The sequence below is a fragment of the Lethenteron reissneri genome, chromosome 8 (assembly GCF_015708825.2).
Source record: "Lethenteron reissneri isolate LAM-NWPU_2019-01 chromosome 8, ASM1570882v1, whole genome shotgun sequence".
In the NCBI taxonomy this organism is placed as follows: Eukaryota; Metazoa; Chordata; class Hyperoartia; order Petromyzontiformes; family Petromyzontidae; genus Lethenteron; species Lethenteron reissneri.
This window is the reverse complement of record NC_083786.1, coordinates 7590356-7603673: the sequence shown is the minus strand read 5'-3', so window position 1 is coordinate 7603673 and position 13318 is coordinate 7590356. Positions and strand designations below refer to the sequence as shown.

Below are 13318 nucleotides of genomic sequence, written 5' to 3'. Positions count from 1 at the left end.
CAAACAGATGGCTCAAACTTACAAAACATTGAGTCGAACAAGTTCTGTAGCTTTACAAAATGAATATGCTACAACTTCTGTAAAAATGAATAAATAAAATATTAAAAAATAAAATGTGTGCTTCCTGTTTTACAGAGGTAGCTATACAAAACAGACATCTTCTGTTAAAATAAGTGTTTTCAGTGCACAGTAACGTAAGCAATACAGTAACAGTACAGTCTTACAGTAATGTAAATTTACATACTACTAACAAAAAAGTGCAATCTTTCAACTGTAAAGTTGCATAAACTCCTGAATAAAACTAACTACGTAGCCTCTAACACTTCATAACGTTCCCATGGCAACAGGGGAAATGGCTGCGCTTGTGTGAAGTAAACGCAACATTTTTCAACTTTCTGCTAAGATATATGTGACTTTTTGCAACGAAAATGCGGGGATTATGAAATCATGCAAGCCCGCATATTTTGCGCGCGGAAATCTGCAATTTATGCGGCGAAAGTGCGGCGTATTTGAAAAAACGCGCCCCCCGCATAAATATGCGGACTTTGGCTGATTTTGCGTGGAATCTTGCGATCGCATAATCGCGTTTTTCTGGAGGGACTGAAATATTACGTAATTTCAAACCGCTGATTATTTACAAATCCAAGTGCCATATATTTTTTGTAACGTTTCTTAAAGTCGTCACCCGCATTTATCGATCGGCTGGTGGCGTGTGGCGGGGAGAAGTGTGGGTACTCCCACTTCCTCCAGCGTAGAAGAGAAGGCCAAGTACCCCATGCATGCAAGTTGAACTTCTTTCGCACCGTACGTAGCCAACCGCGCTCATCGGAGGTGCGGGTGAAAGACAACAAACTAAACACAAAAGCTGCTTCTAAAGGAATAACCTTGCAAATCTAGATATTAAAAAGTGCTTAGCTCCACGTGGCTTCCTAATATCGTAATGGAAGAGAACGTTCCAGACGGCCGCAGAAGCGCATCAGAAAGCGCCCCGCGATGCGGTGACCACCGTTGCTGTTCGATGTGCCGGCCCAGAAGTGGCTGTTTCGAGGATGTCCAACCGAGTTTGCTTGATGGTGGTTTATGCTCCTTAACGAGATCAGCAAGCGAGGTGTCGTGGTTCATTTAGGGCCACCCTCTCGATATCCTGGAACCGAACCTCTCGGTTGGAGTATTCTGTCGCTAAGGGCGGTGGGTGGGGGGGGGGAGTGGGTCACTCACCCGATCCAGAATCCGTGTCGGATGAGTTCACGATCCAGTCCGGGATTTCTCTGCTCACCTCCCACCGGCACTGATCCTCAAAGTCGCACCACAGGGCTAGGGAGACGAGGGGGGGGGGGGTTCCAGAGAGAGAGGGAGAGGGAGGGAGGGGGAGGGAGAGGTGAGTGGTGACTAAAGGAGTTGGCAAGATGATGAGAAGTGAGCAGAGTGGGGGTGGAGGGGGAGGCGAGATGTGAAATGAAGGGAGCAGAGGTGAGGAGGGGGCCCTGGGAGCAGTGAGTGGAGACATGTCGAGGTCAGGGGGAGGTGAGTGGAGGTTAAGGAAGAAGGGGAGAGGTGGGGGGGTATAAGGGGTGGAAGCGAGGAGGGGGGTGATGCAATGAGTCGGCCGGCCAGGGATTGAAGGCCACGGAGCGAGATTGCAGAAAGACAATGATGTACACACACACCGAGACAATGATGTACACACACAAAGAGACAATGATGTACACACACAAAGAGACAATGATGTACACACACACAGACAATGATGTACACACACACACAGAGACAACGATGTACACACACACACAGACAACGATGTACACACACATACACAGACAACGATGTACACACACACACACACAAATGCAATGATGCACACACACACAGACAACGGTGTACACACACACACAGACAACGATGTACACACACACACAAAGACAATGATGTACACACACACACAGAGACAACGATGTACACACACACAGACAACGATGTACACACACACACACACAGACAACGATGAACACACACACACAAAGACAACGATGTACACACACACACAAATGCAATGATGCACACACACACACACAGACAACGGTGTACACACACACACAGACAACGATGTACACACACACACAAAGACAATGATGTACACACACACACAAACAACGATGTACACACACACACACAGACAACGATATACACACACACACAGACAACGATGTACACACACACACACAAAGACAATGATGTACACACACACAGACAACGATGTACACACACACACACAGACAACGATGTACACACACACACAGACAACGATGTACACACACACACACACAGAGACAATGATGTACACACACAAAGAGACAATGATGTACACACACACAGAGACAATGATGTACACACACAGACAACGATGCACACACACACACAGACAACGATGTACACATACACACAAAGACAATGATGTACACACACAATGATGTACACACACACACAATGATGTACACACACACACAATGATGTACACACACACACACAAAGACGATGATGTACACACACACACAGACAATGATGTACACACACACACAGACAATGATGTACACACACACACAATGATGTACACACACACACAATGATGTACACACACACAAAGACGATGATGTACACACACACACACACAATGATGTACACACACACAAAGACCCCCGTGAAGGACCACACAGGCTGTTGGGGCAAGTGCTGTTAGCGAGTCGCACCTACGAAGCCCCGGGAACGAGGTATAATGGGGTAGGTGTGGACAGCGCTACTCCCGGCCGTTTTTATATCCCCAGTGCCGATGTTTACACACCGAAGATTTCGGCTGAGTCGATCTAGGGCAGTTCCATAACCGCTTTAGATAGCACGCGCCAACGGGTGTGAACTCAGGTCGCCGGGTTCGTAGCGCGGCGAGCACACCACCTGCACTAACACACGCCTACGCAGTACAAAGACAAAGACCCCCCGTATAGCCTTAACAGACTGTTGGGGCAAGTGCTGTTCGCGAGCACCTATGAAAGGCCGGAACGGCACACGAGGAGGTGGGTGGTCAGCACCACGCCCGACCGCCTTTGTCTCCCCAGTTTGAGGCTGAGTCGACCTAGGAGAGACCCAGGACCGTTTCAGATAATCGTCACTGGGTGTTGGCCGTGAGCGGGAATCGAACCCGGGTCGCCGGGTTCGTAGCGCAGCGTAGCGCTAACCGCTACACCACCGCTCCCCATTACGCAGTACGCAAACACACGTACACTAACACAATACGAAGACCCCCCGTGTAGCCCACACAAACTGTTGGTGCAAGTGCTGTTAGCGAGCACCTATTAAAGCCAGAACGGCACACGATGGGGGTGGGCAGAACCACGCCCGGCCGCCTTTGTCTCCCCGGTGCTGATGTTTGCACGTCGTGCCGAGCACTCAATACGGGCTGGATGGACACAGTGAGCTAACCGCTGCGCCACCGTTCTCCACCTAGACTCACGCATGTACACCTCCACTAACACACCTGCACCAACAAAGATAAAGATCCCCCGTCTAGCCTAAACAGACTGTTGAGGCAAGTGCTGTCAGCGAGACAGCATGGGATGGCCAGCATCACACCCGACCGCACTTTGTCTCCCCAGTGGCAACTATTTTTATTTTTTACACCGCACCAGGTACCCATTTGCGTCTGAGTTGACCTCAGGGAGGCCCGGGACCGGTTCAGATAATCGTCACCGGTGTTGGCCGTGAGCGGGAATCGAACTCGGGTCGCCGGGTTCATAGCGCAGCGCGCGAACCGCTACACCACCGCTCCCCATCAACACACCTACACTAACACCACTACGCTAACACCACTACACTAACACACCTACACACACAAGGTGGCGGTATTGAAGGGCACTGTCACAACACCCATATATCATTTAGGATAAGCGGATCGGCAGCGCCCCCCCTCCCGCACTTTCATCTTCTTCCCCACCCACCCACCCACCCTCCACTTCTCCCAGCAACACACACTCCCCCCCCCCACCACCATCTCACCACGTGTGAATACGGGAAGACAAAGGCGGCCGGACGTTCACGCGCAACGCCGTTTCCCCGTGCAAACACGGAGGTGGCGTGAAAACACGCGGCCACACACAGAGAGGCACACGACGGTTGCTAAGCGCGAGAATGCAGGTGGCAGATCAACGCCGCTGCGCACACACAGGCAAAGACAAAGGTTCCTCCACCCCCCCCCCCCCCACGTATAGTCTCGCCAGTCTGCTAGGGGCAAGTGCTGTTTTCGAGAAAGCTGTGAAAGCCAACAAGGTCCATGGGGAAGGGGGGGGGGGGTTAGCGCGATGCGCAAGGTGCTCACTTGAGGCTGAGTCGACCTAGAGGAGGCCCCAGGACCTGTACAGATCATCATGACTGGTGTTGGCCATGAGCGGGAATGGAACTTTGGATCTCCCCGGGTTCGTAGTGCCAGCGCGCTAACCGCTGCGCCACAGCTCCCCACACACTCGACAGAGATTACCCCGTTACAGCCCGAACAGACTTTATGGGCAAGTTTCTGTTCGCGAGCACGTGTGAATGCCGCCACGGTACTCGAGTGGATGGGTGTCACACACTCTCCTGGCACACACAAACACTACCCCACGTGCGTTGTGCCTCTGTCTTGCGTGCGTGTGAGTGTGTAGTAGACTTGCCGATGACTGGTACCAGCGGTGTCAAGATCGGCCTCAGTGGAGGAGGCTCGTGAAGGACGCTGCTACTGGGCAGTTGGAGGCAGTCGCCCTCCAACAACAACAGAGGGCGGAGGAGCGACGCTCACAACAACGAGCGGAGCGCCGGGTGGCTAAAGCACAGCAAGTTCGCACAGTAGGGGGCATAGGTGGTGCATCAGCCACTCATCTCGGTCATCTCAGTCAGTCGACCCGTGGCACCTGGGTCTGCCCCGTGACCTCCTGCCAGTGGGCGTTCGACACTTCACGTGGCCTCAAGGTGCACATGGCCTGGCACAAGCGTCGTGGTGACGGCACCGCCACTTAGTTGTTGTTGTGTGTGTAGTGGGGAGCGGTAGTGTAGCGGTTAGCGCGCTGCGCTACGAACCTGGCGACCCAGTGACGATTATCTGAACCGGTCCTGGGCTCATCTAGGTCGACTCAGCCTCAAATGAGTACCTGGATGCGGTGTGTAAACATCGCCACTGGAGAGACAAAGGCGGTCGGACGTGGTGCTGACCACCCACCCCCTCGCGTGCCGTGTATGCCTTCATAGGTGCTCGCTAACGGCACTTGCCCCAACAGTCTGTTAAGGCTATACGGGGGATCTTTGTCTTTGTGAGGCGCTACGCTGCGCTACGAACCCGGCGACTCGTGTTCGATTCTCGCTCACGGCCACCACCAGTGACCATTGTCCGAACCGGTCCCGAGCCTCCTCTAGGTCGACGCAGCCTCAAATGAATATCTGTTGCAGTGTTTAAACATCGCCACTGGGGAGACAAAGGCGGCCGAGCGTGGTGCTGGCCTTCATAGGTGCTCGCTAACAGAAACAGCCCCAACAGTCTGTTTAATGCGATATGGGGGATCTTTGTCTTTTGAGTTTGTATGACCGTGTGCCAACAGCACTTGTCCCAACAGGCTAGCCGGGGAACCTTTACTTTGCGAGTGATGTGGATGAGTGTGTTACGTGTGTGAGTGACGATGAGAGTGAATGTAAGTTTGTGTGCCTGTGCATTTAATGCGTGAGTTTGTGTGATTCTTTTTTTCATGATTCTTATTTTTATGACGACGCTTGTTTACCCAGGGAAACCTCGCAGACTCTCAATCCTGTAATCTTTTTCATGATTGTGTGTGATGATTGTGTGTGTGTGTAGGTGTGTGTGTGATCTGGGGAGCGGTAGTGGAGTGGTTAGCGCGCTGCGCTATGAACCTGGCGACCTCGGTTCGATTCCCGCTCACGGCTAACACCAGTGACGATTATCTGGGGAGACAAAGGCGGTCGGGCGTGGTGCTGGCCACCCACACCCTCGTGTATCGTTCCGGCCTTCATAGGTGCTCGCTAACAGCACTTGCCCCTACAGTCTGTTAGAGGCTATACGGGGGATCTTTATCTTTGTGATCTGCCAACCCAAGTTCGATTCCATCACTGATGAATGGATATCTGAACCGGTCCTGGGACTCTGCTAAGTGGACTCGGTCTTAAATAAGTACCAGGTGTGGTGTGTAGAACATCAGCGCTCATGAGAGACAAAGGCGGCCGGGCGCGGTGTTGACAACCCACCCTCTCCTTGGTTCTTTCGGTAAAGTCACGTAGAAGGGAAGTAATAAAATAATTTTGTTGTTGTATTCTATTTTGTCCATGATGACAGTGGCATTGCCTTTGTCGGCTGAGAGGATGACAATGTCATCCCTCTTTTAGGGGACAAAATAGAATACAGCGTCTGACGCTGTCTTTCCGACAGCCCTGTTCTTCACCTGAAGACGGCTGCTTGCGTTGTGGCCGAAACGTCGTGAGAATTATTTTATTATTTCCCTTCTACGTGACTTTACCGAAAGAACCAAGAAGATGAATCCCTGCAGTCACGAAAGCTTTAAATCGAAACAACAACATTATTTTATTATTTCCCTTCTACGTGACTTTACCGAAAGAACCAAGAAGCCCTGCAGACACGAAAGCTTTAAATCGAAACCCACCCCCTCGTTAACAGCACTTGCCCCAACAGTCTATTGAAGGCTACAGGGGGAATCTTTGTCTTTGATGGGGCTAACTGCACTCCACACACACAGCCAACGTGATTTTTGACGCGTGTGTGGGCGTGTGTTTGAACTTGTGTGTGTGTGTGTGGTGTCTGTGTGTGTGTGCGTGAATGCGTGGGGAGCGGTGGCGCAGCGGTTAGCGCGCTGCGCTTCGACCCCGACCACCCGAGTTCGAAATCCGCTCACGGCCAACAATCAGTGGCGTTTAATCACGAACCAATTTTGGGCTTCCCATATGTCGACCCAGCCTTAAATGAGCATTTGGTGCGGTGGCTAAGCATCAGCACGGGGGAGACAAAGGCGGTCGGGCGCTGGGCAATACGGCGTACTCATGCACTGTGCTGCTCGCTAGCAGAGACTTGCCCCAAAAGTCCGTGTGGGCTATACGGGGGAACTGCGTCTTTGTCTATTGCCTGCGTGTGAAAACAGTTTATCAGCCGAAAAAATGCGACTTTCTTCAACGTGTTCATCATCTTCATCAGCCAGGGCCAATCCACCGCTGGATGAAGACCTCTCCATCACATCGCTCCATCTCCGGGTTGGACGTAATCCCCCACTCGCCCCACCCCCTCACCCCCCACTCCCCCCACCTCCCTCCAAACCGCCCGCCCGCCCACCCACCCACACGCCCCCTCGTTCCCTTTGAATCCAACATATTTGAAGGTTTCAATGTACAATAGATTTCTTTTTTGCTTTCAGACAAAAATAACAGCAAAGCAACAACAAAAAAATAGAAACACGTCAAAGCTTAACCAATGTGAAAAGTATATAGATTGTTTGTTACGTAAAATATTTTTTGTTACAATATAGCACACAGTCAGTCCACTCCGTTAACGTGTCGTGTTCAGCGACTTTGCAATTCTCTGCACGGATCGGAGAGGGGGTGGGGGGTGGGGGTACAAAACATTCACCTTTCGAGCCTCTACCCTCTTTGGTAGCGATTTAAGCCGCACCACCTCTACATAACAATAGGCTCAGTCAACCATTCTACACAACAAAGACTCATTTCCTGGCAGCGATTTCAGCCGCATCATCTCTACATAACAAAAAGGCTCAGTCCCCTTTTACACGCACATTTACATCATCCGCACCGAGTTTACACAACAAAGGCTCATTCCTAACAGCGTGCTTCAGCCGCACCGAACCTCACAAAAATAATGTTCAGGGCCTACCTTGGGTCCTCCCACCCTCAACCAGTATATATACAAATACTGTTTCTTGGAATTTCTCTCACTTGATACAGCTATCGTGCTGTGACGGTTCCACCTGAAGACGGAAGCTTGTGTTGCCTCCGAAACGTCGTGATTTTTATGTTATTTTTATTTTACCTTTATTAATTTTAATTTTTTACCTACGTGACTTTACCGAAAAAACCTAAGAATACTCTTTGGTATATTTCGGTAAAGTCACGTAGGTAGAGAAACAATGCTGTTGCGGTGGTCCACTTTACCCCAGCGACCCGGGTGCTGATACGGGGTCCACTTTCTACCCCGATTACTGCCCCCCCCCACGTCGCTCCCCCCCCTACTGCCGAGGCCGATATAACCTCGTGTCACGGCAGATCTCTCGCCTACTTCAACACTATACTACACTATACACTACACTACTACACACTACACTACACTATACACTACACTACTATACACTACACTATACACTACACCACTATACACTATAATATACACTACACTCTATACACTACACTACTATACACTATACACTACACTATACACTACACACTATACACTACACTACACACTACACACCTATACACTACACTATACACTACACTGCTATACACTACACTATACACTACACTATACACTACACTATACACTACACTATACACTAAACTATATACTACACTATACACTACTACTTCACCCTCTCATATGTAGCGATTCTTGCTACGAGGATAATCCCGCACTTGACCTCTGCGGTGTGCCCGGCAGGATCCTCTTGACAACGACGCTTCAGGCTCAATGACTCCCCTCCCCCGGGGTGCCAAATAATACAAAAGGGGCCGAGGCAATTAAATGTGTTATTTCTGGGACACTTTTTCCCCCAGGGGTGTACTTAACTCCGCGACTGGGGTAACCAATCAATCCGAAATCGGTGGTGCCACTCCACGATATCGAAACGCAGCGAGGACGATTGCGCTGAAACCCTGAATGCTCGCAGCACGCACCGTAGTGGTGCCTCATCGTGTACAATCTCGTCGAGATGAGTCGATTGCCGCATCGTCGAACATCAACAGACTAAAAAAATAATTAACCCGTAAAAACAAAGTTTTTCACTATAAATCCTTTATATGCGTGGCGGCTAGAGTCCTCTCGTCCTCTGGCTTGAGATGGCTGCCACCTATGGGTCAGATGATTGCCTGCCACCATTAAGCAATTAGTAATTAAATATAAAAAAAAATCCTAAAAAGTAGAAAGTTATGGAAATTTTTTTTCACGAAAATTAATTGTCACGCACAACGAGTCTGTGTGCAAAATGTCAGCTCGATTGGATCACGGGAAGTGGGTTAAAAAACGACCGAAAGATTTGCACGGTCGTAAGCGCGCAAGCAAGTGAACTTAATATAAAGGATTTAATGACTGCATCACGGCCATAAGGTTCATGTATTTGTTTGTCTTGCAGTCGCCAGCGCAACCCGTAATGGATCCGCGTCTGTGCGCTTCCACGGTCGCGCATTGCGAATACAAAACGACGGAGCGATACATTTCGATTTAAAGCTTTCGTGACTGCAGGGATTCATCTTATTGGTTCTTTCGGTAAAGTCACGTAGAATGGAAATAATAAAATAATAAAAATATAAGACAGACCTGTTCTTCACCCGAGGACGGCTGCTTGCGTTGTGGCCGAAACGTCGTGAGAATTATTTAATTATGTTATATTTTTATTATTTTATTAATTCCATTCTACGTGACTTTGCCGAAAGAACCAAGAAGACGGAGCGATAGTCACACACACGCGCACGAGTAGCGGTTCCGTAACTCCATCTCTCCCAGGCGCAGCACTTGAAACAACGGGGGCGAGTTTCTTAAAATCCACCCAGCCCCCTCCCCTTCGCCCCCCCCCCGGCCCCCCAACCGGCCACGATCTGCCACCGCTTTTGTTCCACCAGCATTGAGTATGAATTGTTTTACGGCTGCATCGATCGGGGCAGGTCGCGTGCGGCGTGCTAACGAGTGGGTATTCGACCACGTCTTCCAAGACGGTGTTTTTGTTTTCTTGCTCGTTGGCCGGCGTGGAAGTGAAAAAGTGATTTTGCCTGGCTCAAGAGATAATCCAGCTCTGTTTACATTCTAGAAGCCCCGTGGTGGAAGTGCCTCTCGCCTATGGTACTTAAAACTATACTAAACTATTTATTTTTTTATTTTTGCGCCAGGCAAGACCCGCTGAGCTATGTAGCTATTTATTTCTGAATCGACCTGGCTCTATCACAAATTATAGCTCAACGAAGTGGATTATCATCATCATCATCACCACGTGGAAATGTACAGCAGTTGACTCTAAATCGTGGAGGGAAATACCGGAGGACCCGGGGAAAAATCCATGTGACCACGGGGAGAACGCGCAAACTCCAAATATACAGCAGCAGGCGTCAGGGTCGGGATCGAAACCACGACCTCCTGTACACCAGGCGAGGTAGTTAACATCTCCTAGCCACCGTGATGATGATGATGATGATAGAGAGAAACACGCAAACTCCAAATATACAGCAGCAGGCGTCAGGGTCGGGATCGAAACCACGACCTCCTGTACACCAGGCGAGGTAGTTAACATCTCCTAGTCACCGTGGCGCTCGTTTCATTTACCGGAGGCACGATGGCCTCTCAACTTCCAACCAGGATTTGAACTCGCAACGCTTCCGATTTATAGCCGCTCGCGCTACAGCCCGATATGACTCGCGGTAGCGTGGGAAGAGTAGGCCAAATTGCTTCCTTAGAGGCGCACTGCAGAGTTGCCTATAGTGGAGGCCTCTATCCGCCAGCAGGGACGCGAGCGAGCAATTGCAGGCCCTGCGCCTTTAGCTGTGTACCCTTTTTGTCGTCCGAGTCATTGCTTCGTGATGTCAGTCGAAGCTTCGCCCCCTCCATTGATTTCCCTTTGTACGTTTGACTTTTCAATCTCTCGTCTGTGTGTGTGTGTTCCTGTGTGTGTGTGTTCCTGTGCCTGTGTGTGAAATTCAGTTATTCTCTGTGTGACTGTGCGTGACCCGTATCATAGCCAGGCTCGCGTGGCAGCTGGCTAGCACAATTCTTCCGTCCGCACACAATATAGTTTTGGTTTGAAATGACTTTTAAAAACGATGTTATTTCTTGACGTTTTTTTTTTGCATTTCTCCCCTCTCCATAGAGTTTCTGAACAAAATGAGCCCGAGTCTATGAATAACTTCAACACGTGTGTGTGTGTGTGCCTGGGGCAATTGTTCAAAGTCCGTGCAAGGCTATACGGGGGATCTTTGCCTTTGTTTGGGTGTGTTACATGTGCATGCTTGTCCGTGCAATTACCGCCTATTGTATATGTATGATTATAATAATAATGATGATCGTCTTCCTCTAACCCGCGGCACACCACGAAGGGGAGACGAGTCAAGGATGTAATGCAATGGAGAACAAGAGAAAGAGGGGGACGGAAGAGAGAGAAGTTAAACGAATGAGAGACAGAGAGGGACAGAGAGAGAATGGGGAATACGAGGGAGGGGTGGAGAAGGAACCTAGAAACGGGAGCAGAGCTGCTCAGGAGGAGAGACGAAGAGAGGGAGGAGGAGGAGAAACCCAAGACAGAGAATTTGCGTGGCACCCTTGTGCAGGGGCCATGCTAATCTTATCCGTACCAATTTTAGTAGAAGTACTGCCGGAGCAAGTGCCCAAGACAGGGAGGGTAGGGCACGGCTCAACACCCAACGCAAGAAGATCCCCGTGGTTTTGATCTTTGCCGAAAAAAATCACGGTCCACTCTAAAACCGCATTCACTGCACAAACCGTGGCAGCAGCGGATTGGGATGATACCCCAATGCTGTAACGAATGGAAACGTGAAAAACTCTGCCCCGGGTACGGGTGCGACTGTGGCGGTCTTCCGGAACAGACGGCGGACAACCGCGTAACGACGCAATGCGCCGATCCACAAATACGAAGGAGAAATCACGGCGACGGTGATGCACGATGCCGCTGTTCCTGACGCGGTTGTCTGGCTTGACCACCCGAATGTGGCGTTGTTGTTGTTGTTGTTGCTCTGCATCCACATGGGCCGTGCGGAAGAAGAAGAAGGCTGCGGCTCAAGATGAGCAGCGGGAAGGAGGAAGGAGGAGAAGGAACGACGGGGCCAAGATTTTAGGGATGATGAGAAGGTGGTGGTGGTGGTGGTGATGATTAGAGGGGGGTGATGATTATGATGATGAGAGAGTGATGATGGGGATGAGAGAGTGGTGATGATGATGAGATGGGGGTGATGATGATGAGAGGGTGAAGATGATGATGAGCGAGTGGTGATAGTGATGAGAGAGTGGTTATGATGACGAGAGAGTGGTTATGATGATGAGAGGGTGGTGATGATGATGAGAGTGGGGTGATGATGATGAGATCGTGGTGATGATGATGAGAGGGGGGTGATGATGATGAGAGAGTGGTTATGATGATGAGAGGGGGTGATGATGATGAGAGTGGGGTGATGATGATGAGATCGTGGTGATGATGATGAGAGGGGGGTGATGATGATGAGAGAGTGGTTATGGTGATGAGAGAGTGGCGATGATGATGAGATGGGGGTGATGATGATGAGAGGGTGAAGATGATGATGAGCGAGTGGTGATGGTGATGAGAGAGTGGTTATGATGATGAGAGAGTGGTTATGATGATGAGAGGGGGGTGATGATGATGAGAGGGTGAAGATGATGATGAGATCGTGGTGATGATAATGAGAGGGGGGTGATGATGATAGAGTGGTTATGATAATGAGAGAGGGGTGATGATGATGATGAGAGGGTGAAGATGATGATGAGCGAGTGTTGATGGTGATGAGAGGGTGAAGATGATGATGAGCGAGTGGTGATGAGAGAGTGGTTATGATGATGAGCAGGGAAGAGAGTGAGCGAGAAGGGAGAATGAAGGAGCGAGAGAATGTGAGCTGCACGATGGAGCGTCTTTCTTCACAGTGAGCGGCCAGGGAGATGTAAATGGATTCAGATTGGCGGGGGGCGGGGGGCGGGGGCGCGGGGGCTACAGAAAAGTCACGTGATTTACGGAAGGCTTGAGCTGATTTAAATAACAATATCACCACTGTGCGATGATTATGATGATTATCACGTGCGAAAAGGCTTCGGCGAGTCTCTGGGACGTCTTTTAAATGAGGGTTCCCCGTCACGTGCTCGCATCCCTTTCCACGAAGACGTTTCGCCAGCCCCAGGAGGGAGCCTCTGTGGGGGAAGAGCGAGCGAGTTTCTCGAGCCCTGGTCGGGTGTCAAACTCAGCCGTGCATCCCTCGCTGGCCCTCTTCATTCGGCGGAGTGGCGTCTCCCACGCTCCCACACTTACACCCCCCGCCACACGCGAAATGACCACGT

The 13318-nt window shown here is 50.3% G+C and overlaps 1 protein-coding gene and 1 pseudogene across 3 annotated transcripts in view; both read right to left on the bottom strand.

Moving 5' to 3' along the window:
- Positions 1-13318, bottom strand: part of LOC133361896 (leukocyte tyrosine kinase receptor-like) — a 77345-nt gene that overhangs the window by 56094 nt on the left and 7933 nt on the right. For all 3 annotated transcript variants that reach the window (XM_061580877.1, XM_061580888.1, XM_061580884.1), the window contains one exon: positions 1219-1314. In XM_061580877.1, the coding sequence (XP_061436861.1) occupies positions 1219-1314 (96 nt within the window). The remainder of the gene's footprint in view (positions 1-1218; positions 1315-13318) is intronic.
- On the bottom strand, positions 11528-11625 carry LOC133339305 (U6 spliceosomal RNA; annotated as a pseudogene).